The sequence below is a fragment of the Panicum virgatum genome, chromosome 6N (assembly GCF_016808335.1).
Source record: "Panicum virgatum strain AP13 chromosome 6N, P.virgatum_v5, whole genome shotgun sequence".
Classification (NCBI taxonomy): domain Eukaryota; kingdom Viridiplantae; phylum Streptophyta; class Magnoliopsida; order Poales; family Poaceae; genus Panicum; species Panicum virgatum.
In genome coordinates this window covers 44619180-44641789 of record NC_053150.1, presented here as the reverse complement: position 1 = coordinate 44641789, position 22610 = coordinate 44619180, and the positions used below count along the sequence as shown (strand labels likewise).

General features: G+C 46.9%; 4 protein-coding genes and 1 long non-coding RNA gene across 6 annotated transcripts; all 5 read left to right on the top strand.

Annotated features, from left to right (window-relative positions):
• The first annotated feature begins 5756 nt into the window (after positions 1-5756).
• LOC120677717 lies at positions 5757-8301 on the top strand. The gene is made up of 2 exons (XR_005676430.1): positions 5757-6865; positions 7993-8301. It is a non-coding gene; the product is annotated as an uncharacterized LOC120677717 (long non-coding RNA).
• Positions 8302-9231: 930 nt separating this feature from the next.
• Positions 9232-11742, top strand: LOC120677716. Of its 2 annotated transcripts, none has more exons than XM_039958886.1 (5): positions 9232-10782; positions 10864-10963; positions 11041-11115; positions 11204-11266; positions 11356-11742. In XM_039958886.1, the coding sequence occupies exons 2-5, from the start codon at positions 10947-10949 to the stop codon at positions 11591-11593; spliced, it is 393 nt and encodes a 130-aa protein (XP_039814820.1). In that variant the 5' UTR covers positions 9232-10782; positions 10864-10946; the 3' UTR covers positions 11594-11742. Both variants share the same exon structure in this region; 1 of them encodes a protein (XP_039814820.1).
• Positions 11743-12190: 448 nt separating this feature from the next.
• LOC120677715 (probable glucan 1,3-beta-glucosidase A) lies at positions 12191-16365 on the top strand. The gene is made up of 10 exons (XM_039958884.1): positions 12191-12730; positions 12849-12955; positions 13050-13169; positions 13263-13442; positions 13575-13733; positions 13830-13999; positions 14100-14252; positions 14882-15234; positions 15464-15640; positions 16108-16365. The coding sequence occupies exons 1-10, from the start codon at positions 12649-12651 to the stop codon at positions 16185-16187; spliced, it is 1581 nt and encodes a 526-aa protein (XP_039814818.1). The 5' UTR covers positions 12191-12648; the 3' UTR covers positions 16188-16365.
• A 1747-nt stretch (positions 16366-18112) lies between these two features.
• LOC120677714 (E3 ubiquitin-protein ligase ATL6-like) lies at positions 18113-19830 on the top strand. Its single transcript, XM_039958883.1, has one exon. It carries the CDS (start codon positions 18448-18450, stop codon positions 18850-18852), a length of 405 nt encoding a protein of 134 aa, XP_039814817.1. The 5' UTR covers positions 18113-18447; the 3' UTR covers positions 18853-19830.
• Positions 18113-19830, top strand: LOC120677713 (E3 ubiquitin-protein ligase ATL31-like). The gene has a single exon (XM_039958882.1). It carries the CDS (start codon positions 19201-19203, stop codon positions 19651-19653), a length of 453 nt encoding a protein of 150 aa, XP_039814816.1. The 5' UTR covers positions 18113-19200; the 3' UTR covers positions 19654-19830.
• Positions 19831-22610: the final 2780 nt, after the last annotated feature.

The window sequence follows — 22610 nt, the reverse complement described above, 5'->3', positions numbered from 1 at the left end:
TGTCGCATGTACACCATCTTAGAAAAAAAATAATGTCACAATGCAATAAAGGCGAAGAGTTGACTCATCATGTCACAATGCAATAAAAAATCATGTCACAATGCCACAAGTACATTTTACCTTTTCATGCAATACCTTTTCCAGCCTGAACAAAGTCACAAAGGTAACGAAAAGGAAGCTCCATGCATGCTATCCTTGTAAGGCCAAGTGGGAATGAGACTAAGCGGAAGAAGGTTAGTGCGTGGCAAATAGAAAAAATTAAAGTGAGCGGAGAGTCCCAATGTTGATTGGGTTTGTCCCCCGTCACTAGTACATCGTCTTCAATTCATTCCCATGCTATATTTTTATAATCAACTCATGTTTCCAAGTTCAGTTTGCTGCATATATATTCTGATTGGAACGATGTGAACTTTTGTGACGTGCTGTATATCATACATACCTGCTTAATTTACTCAACATGTGACTGCTGATTCAGCAAACAAAGGGAAACTAAATGCATTATGACTGCATAAGAGCAACTCCAACAGATTGATCTTCCCCTTTCCCCTTTCCATTTTTTCTCAGTATAGGGGATTGATGTTGAAAAAACCTACTCTAACAGATTGATTTTCCATCTCCCTTTCCCCTTTATTTTTTCTCAATCCCCAATAATTTCTCTCCAATCCCCAATAGAAAGGGGAGACATCACATCTCCCTTTCCATATAGAAAGGGGGGAAATCAATCTGTTGGAGCACTTCTTCCTTATATGTTGAAATTGAGAAAGGGGAATTCCTTATATGGTGAGAAAAAGAAAAGGGGAAGATCAATCTGTTGGAGTTGCTCTAAGTTTCATACTGATCATAGGAAATGGTTTGATGCCCCTAGTAACTGGATGATGTCCCCACTGTGTCCAAATGGATGGCCCCAACATTTGAAGGGCATGCCATCTTGCGCAGTCTCATCATTAACTTGAGTTAGTGCACGGTCTATTGCACTAGACTCCCTCGTCACGCGGGTGGTAACAGATCATAACACTAGTGCTCTGCACAATCCAACTTGATATTTATATATTTTTATCTAAAATTTGAGGCCCTTTATCATCGACCATGCCATTGTTTTTCTAACAAAGTAGATTATATATATACCAATTGAGTTGACCATGTATTTCATAATTAAATCAGCGTTTTGAACCGATAAAATCAAGCACGACCTGTTATGCAGCTTCAGATCAAACTCCTCGTCAGTGGATTCAGTAGTTTCCCAAATCACATAGGGCCCGACGCCTACAGACAGAAAGGGTAGGAGGTGAGGCACCCTTTCTGAATATCTCACTTTGCAAAAGTGCCTGGCCTCATCTGATCCCCTCCCCACTCCTCGCCGTATTCAACGTCCACTTCGGCCTGTGACGTCCCGGTGAAAAGTCATGGACGACGACGCCGCTGCGAGCTCTGATCGACCACCATGCCTGCCCATGCAAGCGAGGCAAGCATCGCATGTGTTCATGCGTTTACAGCGCTGTAGCTGCAAGGACAGCTCGATGCACGCATGCGCGATCCGAGCTACGGCCTACGGCGCCGCGAGTACGGTAGCAAAAGATGATTGACAAAAGGCTACGCCGAGAGGGGGGGAGGTCGATCGGAGGTCGTCCAGATGACTGACGAGCCTGCTGGCTGCCGGCCCGCCGGCGATTTGTCATTTTCAGAGCCCGGTCCCGGCGACGCCTAGGGGCACGAGAGGAGGAGGAAGAACGCACGCCCGGTTGCATATGCTCGAACGTGGTAGCTCGTCCCCTTGCATGCTCGGTCTACTCGTGTAGCCTGTACGAGGAGAAGGCTCTTTCGTCTGTAAAAAAATCGGGTACGGCGCTGCTGGTTTGGTTCAGATCGACGTTCCCGTCCATGTCGCCGCCGCCGCCGTCGTCCGGCGGCTCCGATCCGTCGCGGCGTCCGGCCGGGCACCCGTACGTCTCGATCGGTCACTGCAACGGCACGCCCTGACTCTCTGGACGATCGACCAAGGCGCTGCAGATTATTAACTGCAGCAAGTCTCTGCAGGTTACAACTACGTGAATACATGATGATTGATGAAGCCGAGATCGCTGCGTGCATGCGACAGAATGACAGACCGGGTCTGTCTGAACCTCTGAACGATCTCTCGATCAGCGGCCTAGCTATCTACTATTTCGCCCGGGGGTGGCCGGGCCGGAGAGGGGGGCTACCTGTAGCCTGTGGCTGTAGCGCACCGGCGCAGAACAGGATGCGAGAACCGTGTCCGGTTGCGAGGGGTGGCGCCACCAACCCTGGCCGGAGCGCACATGCATGCATGCGTCAGATCACCAGCGGGCCGGCCGGGCGCGCGGCGCAAATATTCCCGCTAGCTAGGGCTTGTTGTCTTTCCTTGGCCTTCACCGGCCTCAGGCGGGCAGGCCTCAGGCTGCTGATGCGGAGCTACTGCTGCCTGGCTAGCCCTTTCTGCTACGGCTTTGGTCTCTTGTGTGCGTGCATCTATGCGCATTCAGCTATGGATTTTGTGTTCATTTGTTTTTGCTCTCGCCAATGGCTCTTGCCGGTTCGTGGAACTCGTGCCTGCATTTCGTATGATAACCTAGCGTCCTTAAACTTGTTCGAGGTGTGGTAAGTATCGAATTGTTTGCAGTTTTAGCTCCCCAACTAGTTAAATGTACAGTGTCACCCAACTTCCAAGTCTTTTTAGTTACTACTATTAATCTGTCTACTTGCATTGGCATCCACAAGGTGGTGCGGAGGGGATTGCTTGATTCAGCCGGCATTGTTAAGACTTTGTTCGGTTAGACATGGATTTATTTCGGACCGAGAATGATAGAAACAATAAGAGATATAATAAGAGATTGTGATTCATTCCAAGTTAAAAACTAATTGCAACAAAATAAACTCATAATAGGTACAACAAGAGACCAATATTAATTCCACAACTCTAGATTCATGGATTGATTCCATATCTTTTAATGTAGCTATCATAAATCTATTTTATTGCAATTAGTTTCCGACCCGGAATAAATCTTGATCTCTTGTTATATTTCTTATTATTTTTATCATTTCCGGCCCGAAATAAATCCATGTCTAACCAAACAAGTCCTAAATGGGAGATTGGGAGAAGGAAGACAAATGGGAGACACGAGAGAGTTGGGCTGTTGCCATGTGGGCTGCTAGCATGCCGAGTGGCAGATACACACAAACTAGCAGACATTGGGCCTCAAATAACAAGCTTGATTGGTAACTTTAGGGCTTCGATAATGTAAACCTAAATGACACCTCCGAATCTATTTAAGGTCCGATGGTGCACTTTACTCCATCATCTCCTTGACCGTAGCAGGCCTAGCATAGTTATGCTTCGATCCAGTCAGAACTCAGAATTTTTTGACGACATGTTGAAAATATGTCACTACACTACTACAGAAACCATCATCGTAAATGCCTTATCACCGTCGGTTTAGCTAGTGACGGCTATTTCACTACTACAATAATCTTAACAGAGGCGGTTAGAATTCATTTTCAGAGGTGGACGGGGGCAACTGCCTCTGAGCTATCGCCTGTGTAAATCAGGCATTTTTAAAGACGGTTATAGAGGCCAGCCACTGTTAATCGGAAATAAAAAAATAAAAAAACATGCGGGCGGCCGCCGCCACCGCCCGTCCGCGCCGGACCCGCGCGTCCCGCCGAGCCGCGCCGCCGCCAAACCTGCCCCGGCGCCGCGTCCCGAGCCGGATCCGCCGCAGCTGCCGCGTCCCGGCCCTGGATCCGGCCGCATCCGCCGCTGCCGCCGCTCGAGGACGCCGGGGGAGGTGGCGGCCGCCGTCTGGGTTGGCGTCGGGGGTCGCCGCGGCCGCTGCCCGCCTGCTCGTCCTCGGATCCGCTCCAGCTGCGCCCTCGTTTCCGGAGCCGCGCCGCCCGCCGAACCCGCCGCCGGAGACGAGCTAGGGGCGGATCTGAGTGCCGCTGCCGGCCGCCGCGCGCCGCTCGCTCCGGATCCGAGCACCGCCGCCACCCGCCGCGCGTAGCCGCCCAGCTGCTCGCCGCCGCGCAGCCAGATCCAGCCCCCCGCCGCCGGATGCCTCTTGGAGTTGAGGGAGAGAGGGAGAGAGAGCAGAGAGGAGAGAAGGGAAAAAGAGAGGTGCGAGAGGGAGATGGAGAGAAAGTGAATAAGTGGAGGGAAAGTGGCTGCGGGGAGGAGATATTTATGGTTTGGTCACTATTTACTGAGGCGGTTACTATAACGCGTCCGCCTCTGAAAATACGACGGTTAACAAAGACGATCACGTTATATGTGACCGCCTCTGTTAATTGATTTTCTGAGGAGGTTATTGTAACCACCTCTATTAATGCCCAGTATTAACAGAGGCGGTCATTTTTAATTAACAGAGGCGGTTGTTTTTTGTGCCGTCTCAGAGACTTTTTTTAAGTGCCTCGCAAAATTCAGAATTGTAGTAGTGTTTTGAACCGACGGTGATGTTGGCGCTGGAGTAGTGCTGTCTTCAATATGTACCTATATATCTCTATGTATGGCCACTGTTTCAATGGTACTCCCTCCGTACTTGAAAAGAAAGTCATTTTGGATAAAATGTGGGTCAAACATTGGGAATATAAATCACGAATAACTTTTAAGTTTTGTTGAGTTTCAAAATACAAAAATGATATGAATAGATTTGTCTTGAAAAATACTTTCATAAAAATATAAATATATCACTTTGCCATAAATATTTTGATAAAAATAAAAAGTCAACATTAAGCTTTGGAGATGGTGTCGCTGTTACTTTCTTTTCGATTATGGAGGGAGTACTGCAACTTTATGAGATAGTGAAAAATATCTTTCAAGACAACTGTACCGGTGGCTCCATGCTCCAAGGGAAAACCAAAGGAAAGAAAAGACAGACGGAAAGAAGACATATCTCACAGGTGCCGCCGTTCGATCCCGATCAAGATGAGGGTTGATTTCGCTAAAATAATACAGAACAGGATTAAGGCAATCCCTCTGTCCCTAAAAGATTGCAACTCTCACCTTCTGAGAAGTCAAATAATTTTATATTTGATCAAATTTATATAGAAAATACTAACATTTATATCTCTAAATAGATTTAGTATAAAAAAATATTACATAATTAGTCTAATGATACATGTTTTTTAACATAAATGTTAATACTATTTTTATAAATTTGATTAAATTCGATACTGTTTGACTTCTCGATAAATGAGAGTTGTATTCTTTTAGAGACGAAGAGAGTATAAAATTATATTCCTAGCCCGATATAATACTACTAGCACAGGCTTGTGCTGGCCATGGCCAGCACAACATGCATTTGCATCCAGGATACATCCATCGATCAGGCACCATCATAGAGTCCTAGACCTTTTTCCTTGCTGGCTTGCTACCAACGCGACAAGTTTAATAACATCCGATCTACTCACGAGTAATTAATGAGCAGCTACTGTGCAGCTCGTGGACAACACTATGTAAGAAACGATCAAAGAAGATACTATATTTCGAGATGCAAATATTAGAACGCGTCTCCAAAATGAATTTCCAAAACTTTTGATCTAAAACGAATCTCTAATAAGTTTCTCTAGGCTTTGGAAAAACAAAACACGTCGCCAATAATAACTTATTTCAGACGCATATTCTGAACCCGCGTCTTCAATAATTTTGTCAGTAATAGAAGACACGGGCATCCCAGGCGCGTCTCCTTCACTTTATAGCTCGGACCCGAAATTTTTATGCAATTGAGTTAAATCATCTTGCGTCCGTGCCCCCACCCCGCCCCTCTTCTCTCTCCATCTTATCTCTTCGACGACGACTCCTCTCCCCGTCCCGCCGTCGCCTCTGCTCCTCCATGTCACCGCGTCCTCCCCTCCTCTCCCCGGTCCGCCCCGCTGCCTCCTCCTCCACTCCTCCCCCTCGTCGCAGTCTCCTCCCTCCGCGGCGGTGCACGGTCATGCGCGCGGGGACGGGGCGCGGAGCGGACTGCGAGCGCGCGAGGGGACGCGACGTCCTCGGCCTCCACGCGCGTCCAGTGGTTCACATCGGCGGCGGGCCGCACCGGCACAAGCCCCCAGGCCCCAGCCCCTAGCAGCCCGCCCCCAGCCGCTGGCGCTCGCGGCTCGCGCAGGCGCAAGGGCCAGGCTCCGCCGCTCCGGCCGCGGGCCGCCTGCCGCGCGTGGCGCGCCCACGCCGCACAGGGGGCAGGCCGGCAGGGGCAGCGCCGGCCGCCGCCACGCTGCGCAGCCAGCGCAGGGCCGTCGATGCGATGCTGGTTTACCACGAGCCAACCAGAAGTTAAGATTCGATCCCTTACCTTTCCTCCCATCTTGTCTTCTTGTTCTGATTCGATCTGGATCTGATCCGCGGGTTAAGGTAACAAGTTGGAAAAACAGGGTATATCACGTCCATGTGGTTCTTAAAATATTTGATCAAGTAGACAAGACTCTGAACATCATATTGAGTCAAATTGAAATTATCCAGATCGAATAGTTCAAGGATGCTGCAATGGAACAGGGCGAACGACTGAGGACAAAGTATCTAGAATACATTCACCCACCAGCACCTGGGCATGTAGATCCCACACAACTAGATCAATTCTACTGCTTGTATTTAGCTCATGCTAATCATATTACCTTGTCTAGAATTCTAGATAGAGTAATGGGTATCTGCAAAGGCAGTGAGCCCTGATCTATGATGGTGCTGGCAAGTGGCAAGCTTTTACTACTTCCTTATCAGTGTATCTAATTTTGGTTCCAGATGACACTTATAGCTTTGCGAGAACAGTATCTGGTTGAAGTTCACAACAAAACTAAATGGCTGTGTTGAAAGCACAAACTGAAAATGAAGTCTATTCAACACCATTTGATCTTTCTGGTATGAATCAGTGTCTGCTGCCCGTTTGATCTCTTTGATTTTTTTTTAAAAAAAATGAATGTTGCTGAATACAAAAGGAAATAGAAATATTATTTTATCAATGGTTGTAAAGTATTCAAAGTAATAGACCTGATGCTGCTGTATTTTTCAAGCTTTATGTTGATCTGATATTCACTATAATATGCCAATATCATCAATCACAATGTTTACGTTTCATTATTCCTTATTCCCACTTTGAGTTCAATTATAGTATTTTACCACTTGAATTGATAGGGAAAAATTACTGAGAACTCAGTAATTAGGAAGAGGACTGCAGATATTTTAAGACACATGCTAAGGGCTTAGAACTCATGTGCAGGAAGGGTATAGCACCATGATGATCTAGGGAACAAGATATGGATTTCCTTATGAACCTCTACGACAGATCATTGCTACGTCTACTTGAATCAAACGCTGTTATTTGTTCTTCTAAAAAATTGTTGTTTACATTCCTTATGGTTTCTTAATTGCAAAATAGAAAAATTGCAGTCATCCTGTCACTGATACAGATGATAGACAAACTATAACACCCTAATTTTGGTGCTATGGGTGCTGTTGAACAGAAGAGGAAATAGAAATTATTTTGTTTCGTTCTTCTTGTTACCACCTTAAGTTTATTTATTTTGTACCACAGAGATTTTTAGGAGATAAAGGGAGAGAACTCAGGGTGTACCACAGAGAGTAATGCTGCTGTTGCTGTTCTACCACATTTCTTCCAAGTAGTTGATGCAAGCTATGGCTGTGTCGAAATGGCTTGGTTCGACGTTGCTGCTGCTGCAATATGGAAGCTATTGCTGCTGCTGCTGCTGCTGCTGCTGCTGCTGCAATACTGCCGAAATTCAAACTGCAAGTAGCATGTTCTTTTTAGATCAGTAGAATTCAACTTTATTTTTGTTTAACAATTATGCATTGAAGCTATGAACTAGTTTGTCAATGACTGAACTAGTCGCATCTGTGATGGTAGATTTGTGTTTAGCAATTGTGCATTGAAGCTATGAACTGCTAGGAATTGGGCAGGATTTGTTCAAAGGAACAAGGCTCTCTTGCTCTTTATTTCTTATTGTTAACACCTTACTTTTATTTTGCAGATATCAAGTGATAAACTCTTGATGCTGGAAATCAGTTAGCTGTTCAGAAGTTATTACTGCAAAGCATATACTGCTGCAAAGCATATACTGTACCTTACTGTTTATTTCTCATTGCCATTCCTTTTTCATATGATGTACTTGAGTTGCTCATCAATTAACTGTTCGGGGAGATACATAGATAACAATTAGTTACCGTGATGTATGTATGAGCACAGATGTATAACATATGTATGTATATGTGATCAGAGAGGCACTATGATGTATATATATACCTTATTTATTATTAAATTTTGTCAGTTATTTTTTTAATTTTTAAATTGTCATTGGAGACACGTATTGGCAAAACACGTCATCTATGAAGTGTCATTAGAGATGCGGATTGGCAAAAATGTCACCTATGAGGGGTCATTGGAGACACAGTTTGGCAAAACGCGTCTCCAATGAGGGGTCATTGGAGACGCATTTTGGCAAAACACGTCACCAATGACTACTCATTGGAGACGCGGAAATCTGCGTCTCCAATGTCTCCACATCAGTGACACAAATTTGGAGACGAAATTTTTTTCGTCTCCAATAAAGATTTATGACATAGTGCAACCCGTAGTTCCGTACACACAATAGCAGAGTCTGAACCTGATAGTTTGCATGCTAGACAAGCCTGCCCCCGGCCACATCTACAAGCTGGCACACAAGAAGACACAACATGGCGCGCCGCACGCACAGCGTCTCAGTCTCGCCTAGACCTTAGCTAAGTATAGCTCCATGAATCCGACAAAAAATTTCTTTAAAAAAAAGAAAAAAATCCGACATAGTTTTCTCTAAAAAAAATCCGACAAAGATTCAGGAGCCCAGCTCTCTGTCAAGTCCTGTCCAGCTGTTTCTACCACGCCCGGCCCGTGTGTGTGGCCCACAGCGACCACGCGCTCTCAGCGCTGGGCCGTCGCCCTGCGACTTTGAGCCCATACGGGAGCCGTGCGCTGGGTTATATCAAGAGAAAATTGCTTATTTGACACTAGAAAAAATGAGGGTTGCTCATTTGACACCAAAACTTCAGATCTTACTTATATATCCCCAAGTCAAAATTGTGTTGCTTATTTGACACTACCGTAACTTCTGTTAGATTTTACCATTAAATGTGTGGGCCAGACAACAGGAAAAGACTAAAATGCTGCAAGTACAATGTTTGTTGTTTAACTAACTAGAGATTTCTATTAACTATCTATGTTGCTGTTTTGTAGGTGAAGAGGAATAATTTTTCTCATACTTGTTCTAGCAGTAGAAGAAAAAAGACCGTACGAAATGCTACCAAACATTGGATATGTTGGAAGGTGAAGGACTTTCTGATACAAGAGCCTATTTTGGGAGCAAGAGCTTTGCAAAAGAAACTCAAAGAGCACCACAAGGTGAGCATTCCCTACCACAGGGTATATAAGGGTCAACAACTTGCATTGAAATGACTTTATGGTGATTGGGACATTAGCTTTGATAATCTATTTAGCTTCAAAGCAGAAGTAGAGAGATCTTGTCCTGGTAGCTTAGTAATTATTGATCATTATACAGTAAATGGGAAAATCAGATTCAGGAGATTTTTCTTTGCCATGAAACCTTGCATAGATGGCTTCCTCAATGGTTGTAGACCTTACTTGGCAATAGACAGCACATTCCTGACAGGCAAGTTCAAAGGGCAATTGGCTAGTGCTTCTGCAGTTGATGGACATAATTGGTTGTATCCTCTTTGTGTTGGAGTTTTTTATTCCGAAACTAATGACAACTGGATCTGGCTCATGAGTAGGCTTAGAGAGGCTATTGGATCACCTTTGGGTTTAGCGATAAGCACTGATGCAGGCCAGGCAATCATGGCAGCTGTTGCTGAAGTGTTTCCAGAGGCAGAGCATAGAGAGTGCATGTATCATTTGGTTACCAATTTCAAGAAGAGGTATCGTGGAAAGGTGTTTGATGAAAACCTGTGGGCAGCAGCTTACTCCTGGAACCCATACATATTTGAGAAACACTGGGCACTAATGGAGAAAGAAAAGCCTACTGCAACTAATTATCTAAGGAAGTCTCACACGAAGTTGTGGACTAGAAGTCAATTCTCTACTAATTGCAAAGTGGACTATGTGACCAACAACTTGGCTGAGTGCTTCAACAATTGGATTAAAGAGTACAAGTCCATGAATTTGGATGGTTTGATGGATAAGATCAGACAATTAATTATGATCAAGTGGAACCCAAGGAGGACAATTGGAAAGAAGTTAGATGGCTTGATTCTTCCCCATATAATCAAAAAGTTAAATGAAAAGAGTAGAAATTTGAACTTGGAAGTGTCTGGATGCTCAGAGGAGGTGGTTGAAATTACTTTGCTTGGTGGCAGCGGCTTTAGGTTTGTGGTGAACTTGGCTCAACGAACATGTTGTTGCAGAAAATGGCAAGTCTCTGGCATTCCTTGCAAACATGCACTAGCATTCATTACATCACTACCTAATGCACCTATTGAGAAATATGTGGACTTGTACTACTCCATCGACAAATTTAGAGTAGCATATAGTGCATTAATCCCTGCTATGGCTGATAAGACACGCTGGCCTAAAGCTGACCATGGCTTCTTCATGCATCCACCACTACTAAAGTCTGTAACTGGTAGGCATAAAACTGAGAGACATAAAGCCTCTAGTGATAAGAAGACAAAAAGGGGCAGCACCAATGTCCTATCTGTAAGGAATACGGGCATCACTGGCAGAGTTGCAGGAAGGGCAGCAAAGAAGACATTGAGGCGATGAAAACTTTGAGGTACTTGCATAGGTTCTATCTTGTATGCACGTGATATTCTTATTATATCAGATTATTTACTATCTATTTACTTATGTATAGGGACACCAGCAAAGAGAAAAAAAGTTACCAAATCAGCACAGAGTTCCATTGTGCCATTGGAGGATGAAGCACCACCACGTTCTATGACTTTTCCACCAAGGTTAGTCATTTTCCACTTCCTGTATTTAGATTCCAACTTTCTTGTGCCTCATCCTACAACTTTTAATATCACTGTAGTCAAAATTTGGAACCTGAACCCACAAGTAATAAGAAGAGAAAGGGCACTGACTCCACTTGTGGAGCATCAGGAAGGTAATTAATCAAATATTTAATTCAGATTATATCAATACAAAGCTAATGGTGACTTATAAATACAAAACTCTTGGGTTTTTATCCTAAGCTTGGAGATTACTAGTAGGAAAAAGGGAAAGCGGGATTACTCTAACTCTGGAGCATCAAAAAGGTATCCTATACTAAATCTGAATTTATTTTGCATGGTCATATGTTGTTTTTGATCTTAAATGTTTTTTTCACCCACATAAACATGTACAGGTCAAGGAGTGGTTCAAATCAACCTGAGCATGTTTCAATTGAGCTTCCTATGTCCAAAGACCAACCAAAAGTTAATGTCAAGTTAAAGGGCAAAAGGAGGAAGAAAGAAGTTGATAAAACTGCTGCAAAAACTAATTTGTTGCAGTTTGATAGCCTGGCAATGGGCACAAGGAGCAAAAGACTTCAGCCTAGTAGTCCTGCACTAGGCACAAGAAGCAAAAGAAGATTGAGTTTGTGATTCCTGTATGAGAAAAGATGCTTTAGTATGTGTTCTGTTAGACCTATCTATGTGGAGATCTCATCTATGTGTAAATCTATGAGAATATTATTGTGCTTGTCTACCTGTATGTTACTCCTATTATGATTATGCACTCTAATTATATTGAACCTATGAAAATTTTTCAGAAAATGTGTTATTGTCTTGCTGCATGTGATCCTATGAATTTTGTTGTTTTTGGAGACCTCATTTTATTGTGTTTGACGTACTCAAAGCATTGATATTGAACTTAATATAATTATAAGACTATACAGTATGATTTTTGATCTTTTATTTATTTTTCAAAACAATATCTATTTTATTTTTCCACGTAGAGGACTGATCCCTAGCCGAGAGCACCCAGGATCAACGCAGAACTATCTCAGACTCCCCATGTTCACAGAAGGGCATTTTAGTCTTTTCTCGCTGCCTGGCCCACACATTTAACGGTAAAAGGTAACAGAAGTTACTTAGTGTCAAATGAGCAACCCTTATTTTTTTCTAGTGTCAAATGAGCAACCCTTATTTTTTTCTAGTGTCAAATAGACAATTTTCTCTTATATCAAACCGGCCCGGCGCCGTAGGCCAAGCAGCAGCGTCTGCCTTTCTGCTTCGCGAGCGCTTTGCCTTTTCTGCCCGCCGTTCTGCCACCCACTGGAGAACTGAACTGAACTGCACCTCCGGAGCGGCGGATGTTGGTCTGCCACCGCCGCGGCGGCACCACCGGCGAGCGAGAAAAGGCGGCCGACGAGAAAGCAAGCAGCAGCCGCTGCTGTTTTCCGGTATGGTGCTCGTTTGCGTCGCCATCCGTCTTTGGGATGAACTTTGCGATAAGGAAGGTATCCAGCGGAGGAGCATCGCCAAAAGGCGAGACCCCCGGCCTCACCGGGCGCGGCACTTCACTCTCGGTTTTTGGCTCCGACGGGCTTGGAATCTCCTGTCGCTTTTCCTTCCAGTATACAAGTGCCTGCCTGCCTGCCACCGCGGTGCCCGTCGGCCGGGTCCTGTGCGCACCGGCTGTTCGATGAATTGCCCGCATGGCGATGAGGCTTCCTCGTGCTGGTCTCCTCGTCTTCGTGGTCCTTCTGTCCGCGTTCCGGCTGGCCGATTCGTCAACAGGTGATCATTTGCCTCGTGGGACCCTCGGGGGAACTCTAATATGCTGTCACCGTGCGTTGGCTAACGGCTCGTTTCGTCTGTCATGGTGTGCTGTGTTCATGTTTCTTCGTTATTGCAGACAATAATTCCTCCAAGGTCAGGGCGGTGAACTTGGGAGGCTGGCTGGTGGTGGAGGGGTGGATCAAGCCCTCCTTGTTTGATGGCATTCCAAACCGCGACATGCTTGTAGGTCTTCTGCTGGCTGTTGCAGCTCATGCATGGGCAATGCTGTGGCTCGTTTTGCTTTCTTCTTCTCATGTGAGCGCCTGGTTTGCTTCAGGATGGCACGCAGGTGCAGCTCAAGTCAGTGGGGCTTCAGAAGTACGTGTGTGCGGGCAATGGTGGCGGCGGCAATGTGACGGTGGACCGGGATGCCGCTTCCTCATGGGAGACCTTCAAGGTGTGTAATTTGCCTGCCCTGTGCTCTCTTATTGCCAAAACTGTGCAAGGAAACTGAACTGCATTTTTCTTGGTGCCTTGGAACTCTTGTCAGTTATGGAGAATTTCTATGAATGAATTTCAGTTCCGCTGCTTCAATGGTCAGTTCTTGACAGCAAGTGATGGAGATGTCATCTCAGCGACAGCAGATTCACCAGGGGACTCTCAAACATTTTACATTGAGAGGAACAATACACTGCTTCATATCAAGCTTTTAAATGGGAGTTATTTGCGGGTATTGTTCTTACTATGTTCAGAAATGGAAGCAGTTATGCCCTGTCATTATATCCATTGTGATGAAACAAGAACTAACAGCTTAACCTTCAGAAACAATGTCTAGAAAGTTGACAAACACTACATTATTCAGGTCACAGACAATAATCAGCTTACTTCAAATTACCCTTCCCAACCAGGATGGGATGATGCTACGGCAACATTTGAGATGACAATTGTTGCCAATAACTTGCATGGAGACTACCAGCTTGCCAATGGATATGGACCTGTCAAGGCAAAGTCAGTCTTGGAAGTAAGTTCCAAATCCATAGCTTTTTCATTTCCTCCAAGCTTGCAGTGCACAGTTTTTATTTCCTTATATTTTATTGCCCATGCATACAATTTACAGGAACACCGGAGGAACTTTGTGAGTGGAAGCGATTTCTCTTTCATCTCACAGAACGGTATCAATGCAGTCAGGATTCCAGTTGGATGGTGGATTGCATATGATCCTGATCCACCTGCTCCATTTATTGGTGGCTCCCTGAATGCCCTCGATAGAGCATTCCATTGGGCACAGTAGGTCTAGCCTCTAAACTGCTCTTGATTGTTCTTTTCACAAAATTTCCCTTTTGAAATCTTGAGACTGCATGGTATCGGGTTCTGATTTTGAGATCAGGATTTATGGCTTGAAGTGCATTATTGATCTCCACGCGGCTCCTGGATCTCAAAATGGAATGGAGCACAGTGCTAGCAGAGATGGTTCAGTAGATTGGCCTTCGGAAGCTAACATACAGAAAACATTGGATGTCATTAATTTTCTAGCTCAAAGGTAAGAATCATTGTTTCATTGCATTTTCTAGTTTGTTATAGGACGACAGTTTTCCTTTATTGGAAAAAGGTTTCCTTCATCATGCCATGAGTATGAAATGTAAAGGCACCAACTGTCACGAATGGAAGAGGGGAAGGAGAGATTGAACTGTCGGTGTGTATTGAGTTAGGCCCTTTGGGCAATATATAGAATACAAGAGAAGAGGCACCCAAACCCTAGACTACTAGTACATTTACCATTATACCCTTATATCCTTAACACCAACAAGATGCAAATGGGCTTTGGTTATGTTAATATAGCCTTGGCAGACCTTACAAATAAAAGGCCATGGACATTGTACCAACATGCACAACGTTGATAATTTTTTTGGTCGCAATAATACTTTAGGAGATGTGGAAACTTGTTACCACTATGATTTTCCTTTTCATGCTTGCAGTCTTGAACCGTAAAAGCATTGTTAAATTTGTGCAATATAATCAGGAAATACATAACAGTAAGGGGAGTAGAGGGCATGTTTTGGTTCAATTTAAAATCTATTAAAAATGGCATGAGCCAAAAACACAATTTCCTTAGTCTGACCAAGGCATTTCCTTAGTCCTAACATGGGCATGCTGTGTTTTTACCTGCAGATATGCAGACAATCCATGTCTCCTAGGTATTGAGCTTTTGAATGAACCTTCTGCAGCTGCAGTCCCAATAGACACTCTGGTGTCATGTTACAAAACAGGTTACCAGATTGTACGAAGTTATTCAGATACTGCTTATGTCATATTCTGCCAGAGGATTGGGAATGCAGACCCAATGGAGCTTTACCAAGCAGACCTGGGTGCTACTAACACGGTTGTAGACTTACATTACTACAACCTCTTTGATCCTTATTTTGAAAAACTTAATGCAACAGAGAACATACAGTTCATTTACAAGAACAGACTGCCTCAAGTACAGTCCTTGAATCGTGCAAATGGACCTCTTGTTTTTATTGGTAGGTCCCGCAAACTCAATTCAAACTCTTCTGTTTATGCAGAACATCCTAAAATATCTCATATAGTTCATTTAAGTTTTTTGGATTCATTTAATCAAAAAAATTTCTCACTCCCACTTTAAAAGATGCTTTCTCCGTTTCTCGTACCAGATGCTATTTGCTCTTCCCTTGTACCTCGTAGGTACACCTTTATGCTAATTTGTTTAACCCCTGGTGTTACGATATTCAGGAGAGTGGGTAAATGAATGGAATGTGACGGACGCTTCACAAGTTCAATATCAATTGTTTGGAAACGCGCAATTAGAGGTCTATGGTGAAGCCTCCTTTGGCTGGTCTTATTGGACAGTCAAGTGCAACAGTGTGCACTGGGACTATGAATGGAACATAAGGAATAGGTATCTTATTGGTAAGATGCTCATATTGCCACTTCTCTCCTGCTGCTTTCAGCATCCTATATTTTTTAAGCAGCTTTTTTTTAATCTCCATTTACATACTCTGGAGTTAGACAGCTGTTTACTCTTCAAATCAGCCAAGTCGTTGTGTACTATGTTATTCTGATGTTAGTTATATGATATATTCATCTCAGTTAACTCCATGATCTGCTATCATTAGGGTAACAGAATCCCATGGCAAATAGCTCATGCAGTTGTGCTTAGACTTTCATTGCGGTAACAGAATCCGGTGCCATCATTGTCATCATTTTCAGAAGAAAAGGATCTTCTATAACTAGTGTTATTAATTGTTTCAAAAAGAAATAATTAGTGTTATTGATGCTCATGTTGCTTGATGAAGCAGCAAACGCCTCCTTTTAAATTTTGCTTCAGTACGTCCCCCCTTTCATGCTTTGACATGATCCTTTTGTTTCCCTTGCAGGTGGTTCACTACTCATAAGCCCAAACTACATGTTGCTTGTGGGAGGATGCCTCATGTACCTTTTGTCCGCATTGACATGATAGGAGAAACTTACCTACAGAAGGTAGTCTTGATTGTCCCTACGCAAAGGAAGACAGTCTGATAGCGGCTCGCGAATTTTGAGTAATCTATTCGTTCAAAGAAGTCTATGCAAAGCGTTCCTAAATCTATGGACTACGTTCTTCGTTTCCCATGTTTATAAGTGTCCTCTCTTGTTTTTTATTTCGCGAGACTCGGTAAAACATACCAAACGGATTAACATCAGGAAATTGGAAAAACAACGCCGCCTTTGCTGAAAAAAACAAAAGAAGGTCCACTGACCTTGAACTCTTCCTGCTTATCTGAATGTAAAGGAAAACCACTCGCCAATGATGTAAAGCGTGGACAGAGACAGTGAGAACGAGATTCCACCGTTATCTCTAAAGGGACTGAACACTCTGAATCATCTGACTCAAAAAAAAAAAAAAGTTCCCTCTGAATCATCTGATTCGCCCTCCCGTTTCCCTGCCTGCAAAAACAGCACGAACCCGGAGCCGTCTGGCCGTTGCGTGCGGGTACGGCACTGTGCCGTTGCTTCCCCGTTGGCGCCACCCGGTTTTACCCGTCGGTTTCCCTCGCGTGGCCACGGTTCCAGAAGGGAGCTCCTCCCCTTGCCGAGTGCCAGCGGCCCAGCCGGTCAGTGCCCCGTTGCCGGAAAAATTGATGGGCGCGGCAAGTGGTAGGTGCTCACGTCTCTTTACGTGACGGGGAGGGATCCACCGGAACCGGAGCCGGCGCCCGTCGTCAACGGATTCGCGCCCGTACGCGCCACCCGCCACGTACGTGCAGCGGCAGGTTTCCCTGCCCCCAAGTTTTCTTGCCTTTTCGGTTTTCACGCACCGGTTCGTCCGTTCGTGTCGCCGGAGGTGCACGATCCCCGGTCCGGCGGCTGGCGGCGGTGCCATTGCCATCTGAATTGACCTTGATCCGGCACGTCATCGAGGTTAGTTTCAGTGGAGTTCTATGAAAATTTCATGAGCATTTAATTTTACTGATGTGACAGAATATTTATGAAGCAAGAGTTTCATCGGGTGTGAGAAAAGTATCATCCATATAAAACTCATCCGACTCTGTTACCTGATTTTTGCTCTAAATAACTGTGCAATGAAACTTAAGACTGGTCTATGAGGAGAGTACCGCCGGCAAGTCCTACCATCCACGCAGCAGCCTAGCCCGGTGCCGGCGAGCTGGGGAAAAACCACATCATCCGCCGGCCGGCCGGCCGGCCGGCCGTTCCGTCGGAGGTGTCGGATTTGACCGGGAGCGCGCACGGACGTGGAGGAGACGGCCATAAACAACGCTGCGTTTCCTGCCCACGCAAAGGTCGCTTGGTCTGGTACTCTGGTCGTTGCCGACGACTCCACCGCTCGCAGGTCACCAGCAACCACGGCGGCATCATTGACCGTTCAATCCTGCCATGCTCGACCTACCGCGATTAGAAAAAGCAACGCAGATCGTAGGAGCACCATATTCTTGATAAGGCTAGTCTCACGAAGGTTTTATGAAAGGTTGTTGTAACATTAATTATCATCAATTTTGTTGAGATGTGAAAAAAGTTTTATCACAATAAAATTTATCAAGCAAAATTACTTAATTTTCAATATAAATAATCATACTTTGAAACTGTGCACTGAAACTGGTGAAACACAAAAAGCGCCCAAATCCAAGTTAAAAAACGACCGAGCGCTGGCTGCTGATCGATCAGAAGCCAGCACGGGAACGACGGAACGAAACTAGACGACGAGGAGCACGGCGCACGATTCGCACGCACGCACGCCTGCTGGCTGCTGCTCCCTGGAATCTGGATCCACGTGTCGGTGGAGCCCTGCCGGCCCGACCTCGTTGATCGCATCAAAGTGCGTCCCGGGACGAACCGGAGCAGATCGCGACACCAGCATTGTTTGCGCTCGCGTGCACGAGGCCGAGCCGGCGCGCTGCTGGAAGAACCCACCACATGGCCACATGTCGCAGTCCGTAGGCGTGCAGGGCCCAGAGGGCGTTCCGGTCTCGCGTGGATCCAACGACCCGTGCTGCCTCGGACATCGGGTGCACGGCAGCGGCGGCGGCACCACATTATTGCACTCTCGAGCCATGGCTACGGTCGCCACCACTCCGCGCGCGCTCCCCATTAATACTCCCACCGGAAAAGGAGACGAGGGACGAGAGGCCACCCCCCGTCCCGAGTGCCCGACCCGACCTCCACCCTCCGCTTAGACCCCAGCTGGAATCATAGGCAGGTAGCTAGCTAGCTAGCTCCCCTCCATGGGCCCGAGCACGAGCAATGGCCGGCGGCGGCTCCTGGTCCTCGCCGCGCTCGCGCTGGCCGGCGCGGCCGCGGACACCGTGGCGGCGCAGCAGGGCCCGCCGACGGGGCCGGGGCCCAGCTACTTCGACCCCAAGAGCTTCAACCCGTCCATGGCGATCGTCATGGTGGTGCTCATCACGGCCTTCTTCCTGCTCGGCTTCTTCTCCATCTACCTGCGCCGCTGCGCGGGGCCCCCGCTGGGCGGGCCCGGCGAGTTCCACGCCCCCGCGGGCGGGCGCCGCCCCGGGATCGCGTTCGCATCGCGCTCCAGGAGGGCGCGCGGGCTGGACCGCGCCGTGCTCGAGTCGTTCCCGACCATGGCCTACGCCGACGTCAGGGCGCACCGGGCCGGGAAGGGCTAGCTCGAGTGCGCCGTCTGCCTCAGCGAGTTCGACGACGACGAGACGCTCCGGCTCCTGCCCCGGTGCGCCCACGCGTTCCACGCCGACTGCATCGACGCCTGGCTCGCGTCGCACGTCACCTGCCCCGTCTGCCGCGCCGTCCTCGCCCCAGACTGCGAGGCCCCGGCGCCACCGTTGGCGCCGGCCGGCGTCGTGCCCGCCGTGGAGCAAGGCGCCCCTGCCGTGCCGGTGCCGCAGCAGCCGGCGCCAGAACCAGCCACGGCGCCGGCGGAGCAGGCTGTGGTCGTCGCCGTCGACGCCGAGGAGACGGAGGAGGAGAGGATCAGGAGGGAGGAAGCCGCCGAGCTGATGCGGATCGGCAGCGTCAAGCGCGCGCTGCGCAGCAAGTCGGGGCGGCGGCCCGCGCAGTTCCCGCGCTCGCACACCACGGGGCACTCGCTCGCCGCGCCCGCCGCCGCCGGGTCCTCCGAGCGGTACACGCTGCGGTTGCCTGAGCACGTGCTCCGGGAGGTCGTCGCGGCGGGCAACCTCCGGCGGTCGGCGAGCGTCCAGACGGGCGGTGACGGGAGCGCGCGGCGCGGCTTCCTCGGCGCCCGCGCCGGGAGGAGTGTCCGGCTCGGCAGCTCCGGCCGGTGGCCCAACATGTCGATGCTGGCGCGCACCTTCTCCGCGAGGCTGCCGGCGTGGGGCTCCGTGAGGCGCGGCGAGGCTGACGCGCCGGCCAAGATCGCCGACGACAGCAAGGCCGTGGAGCAGTGCGACGGCGGGGCCGGGGCATGCCCACTTGGCGCCCATGTTTGACGTGGCTTTTCTAGAGTTAGGTCCAAGTGCTCAGAGTACAGTATCCCAGTAAAAAGTTTAGGAACGTGTCCTTGTCGTCGCCGTCACTCTTTCTTTGGCGGCAAATCATCGTGGGTGATAGGGTGTGTAACTGTGTATATAACTTTAACTGTCGGTTAAAAAAAAACAGATTCTGCATTCCTTTGGTTCGTTACAATCAGGAGGGTTTGGATTCTTGTGGTGCTGAGAATCTAGGGAAAGATTTGCTAATACTCTCTCCATACCCACAATTTTTGACGTTTAGGACATGATTGTGGTAACCAAGGAGTCATTAATTAGAGGTAATTTTTCCCTGTCTACCCCTATTAAATGTAGTTACGGTATGCTTCACCCGAGAAACAAACCAAGGGCGGACTGGCTAGCCCAGCGTGGTGGTTGCTGTCACCGGCGTGGCGCAGGTTCGATTCACCGCGGCCTCAAAATTTTTTGCACTCGCTGGACGGTTTTGCCGCTCCTTGTTTTCACGATTTTTGCTCGGTGGATGTTTTTGCGCTCGCGTTTTCGCTGGAAGTTTTTGGTGCCGCTCCTTGTTTTCGGCTTGGACAACAATTGAGTCCGTATATTTATACGCCTGGCCGGATTGCAACACAAACAAAACACCCGCACAAATGGCCTTCGATCTAAACGTGCCTGTAGTGGACCTCAACGAGCCTCTACTGGAGGACATCGGTAAGTTTGCTTCTTTTCTTGCTTCTTTGCTTTCTTGTTTCCTTGCATCCTTGCTTCCTTGCTTTTCGATCGGTAAGTAGAACATGTTGTAGATGACGACGACACCGCACCCTTGCCGGCGCTAGAAGACGACGGCGGCGGCATCGATGAAGTTGATTACGACGGCGGTGACTCGACGGAGTCGGCGACCTCCAGAACGGAGTCCGCGACGGAGGCCAGCACCAACTCGACGGAGTCCGCGACCTCCAGGACGGAGTCCGCGACGAGCTCCACGGAGTCCGCGGCGACCTCGACGTCCGCGGAGACAGGCTGGACCTCCTCGGCGACGAACACGTCCTCGGCGAACGTCTCATCCGAGTCTGCGGACACCGACGCCGAGCCGTAATCGCTTCCGGCTGGAATCCATGGCGGCGCTTGGCCAAATGAGATGGAGCGAGGGATATTCCTGGCTGCGCGTGGAGACGGAGCGCGAGGGAGGCGCGCGATCAATGCGCGCGGGAGAGAAACGAGGAGAGCCGGCCCACGCGCGATATCAATGCTACTGCCATGCGGGAGTGGAGCGGACGGCATGCATGCGGGACTGGAACCGAATGGACAGGGACAATCGCGTCAAACCAGTCTCCCGCGCGGCCAGAACGTCAACTTTTGAGAAAACGCGCATGTAGGCTAGAACGTCAAGAATTATGGGTACGGAGGGAGTATATTTTAAACGCCTGAATTTTTTTCTTTCTTCAATCGATCAAGAACGTCTATGTCAGATGCTTATAAAACTCCTGTTGCCTCTCATTGGCATATATTATTTTATTATTTGGCCAACAAACAGAGCTTCTGTGACAGACCCGCCGAGTTAAAACGCTTAATTAAGCGTAACCGCCATCATTTGGCACATTAGCTTAATTAAGTGTAACTTGACAGGTCTTTCACAGCTGGTATGAGAGCTGAAATGCACCAGGGGTACCGGCATTATTACTTTTGTGTTTCCAAAACTAAAAATAGATTTTGGAAAAATACATTTTCTTGCGCTTAAGGGATTAGAAAAGATTAGCTCGTAAGCCCTAAGCAGTGTAGGTTATGTCAGGTGGCTGTAAATAGAATATTAACTAACTTCTAGCCATTTATTAGTGTTGTATATATAGATATATATTGTGACTTTTCTGCAGGTACACTAACCCCGTTTACGTAGGAAAGATTAATAGTAAACGGCTAGTATATAGGGAGAGTACGTATTGTGCCACCGCTATCTCCGTATATTGCCAGAGTTTGATTGGCAAGAATTTTCTTTGGTAAGGACGTATAGGTCATGCATGCATCATATCATATATATTGTTTTTGCTTTGAATGTTTATTAGCGTTTCAGTATAAATCTCTTCACACCAGGCATTTCTCCTCTTCGGTAGTTTCAAACCACATGTGGTTAGGGGAAACCTGGAAATTAGTGCGTAGTATTTGAACAAAAAAAATTATCATTATCTGCTAGATTAAACAATTGAAGTGCGAAGTTACGACTTTAGTAGTATGGTCAGTATTCTCACTTCTGAGAATAAAATCTTCTGATCAATCTTATTCTCCTGGATAGTCAAAGTAAGGATGTTATCTTCATGTGAAACTCTGGGTTGATTTTATTACAGTACCTTTCATTCCATAATCCGCTAATCTTATCCTATCCGTGTCCTAATGACTATTCCAGTTTATTCAAATATAGAGGTTCTCTATTAATTGATCCATGTTAATTTGAGATCGTATGTCCTTGTCTTTAGATTATTCATTCTAATGCTTGAAGAAAATTCGACCCAGCCATCCTTAATGGCTGACAACATCTTTCTATTCTTCTACCAATAATACACGTTATTCTAATCGCCTCGGTTCCTTTATCTAAAGTGAATCCGGTTACATTTTTGGCTTCTTGCTCAAATAAACATGAATAAATTAAAAGTTTGATCACATACAATGTTGTCATCATGTATGACTAGGGTCGCACGTTTCTTGCATTGCATAATCACATATTGTTTAGTTCTGAGACTGGCATGGGAAACCCGAGTGACCGACTGACTAAGGATAGGACTCATGGTGTTTTCATAATTCGTAAAGTTTTTTCTGATTACTTGTGTTACTTGGGTTGCTCTCTATGATTTCCTACATAGTGGTGATTGTCCCTCGGACTATAGTGCCGTGACGAGACCTAGGGCCTTGTGTGGACTGCAGCCATACGTTGAGCCGCTGGGTACGAGCTGGTGCTTAAGTACGTGTGG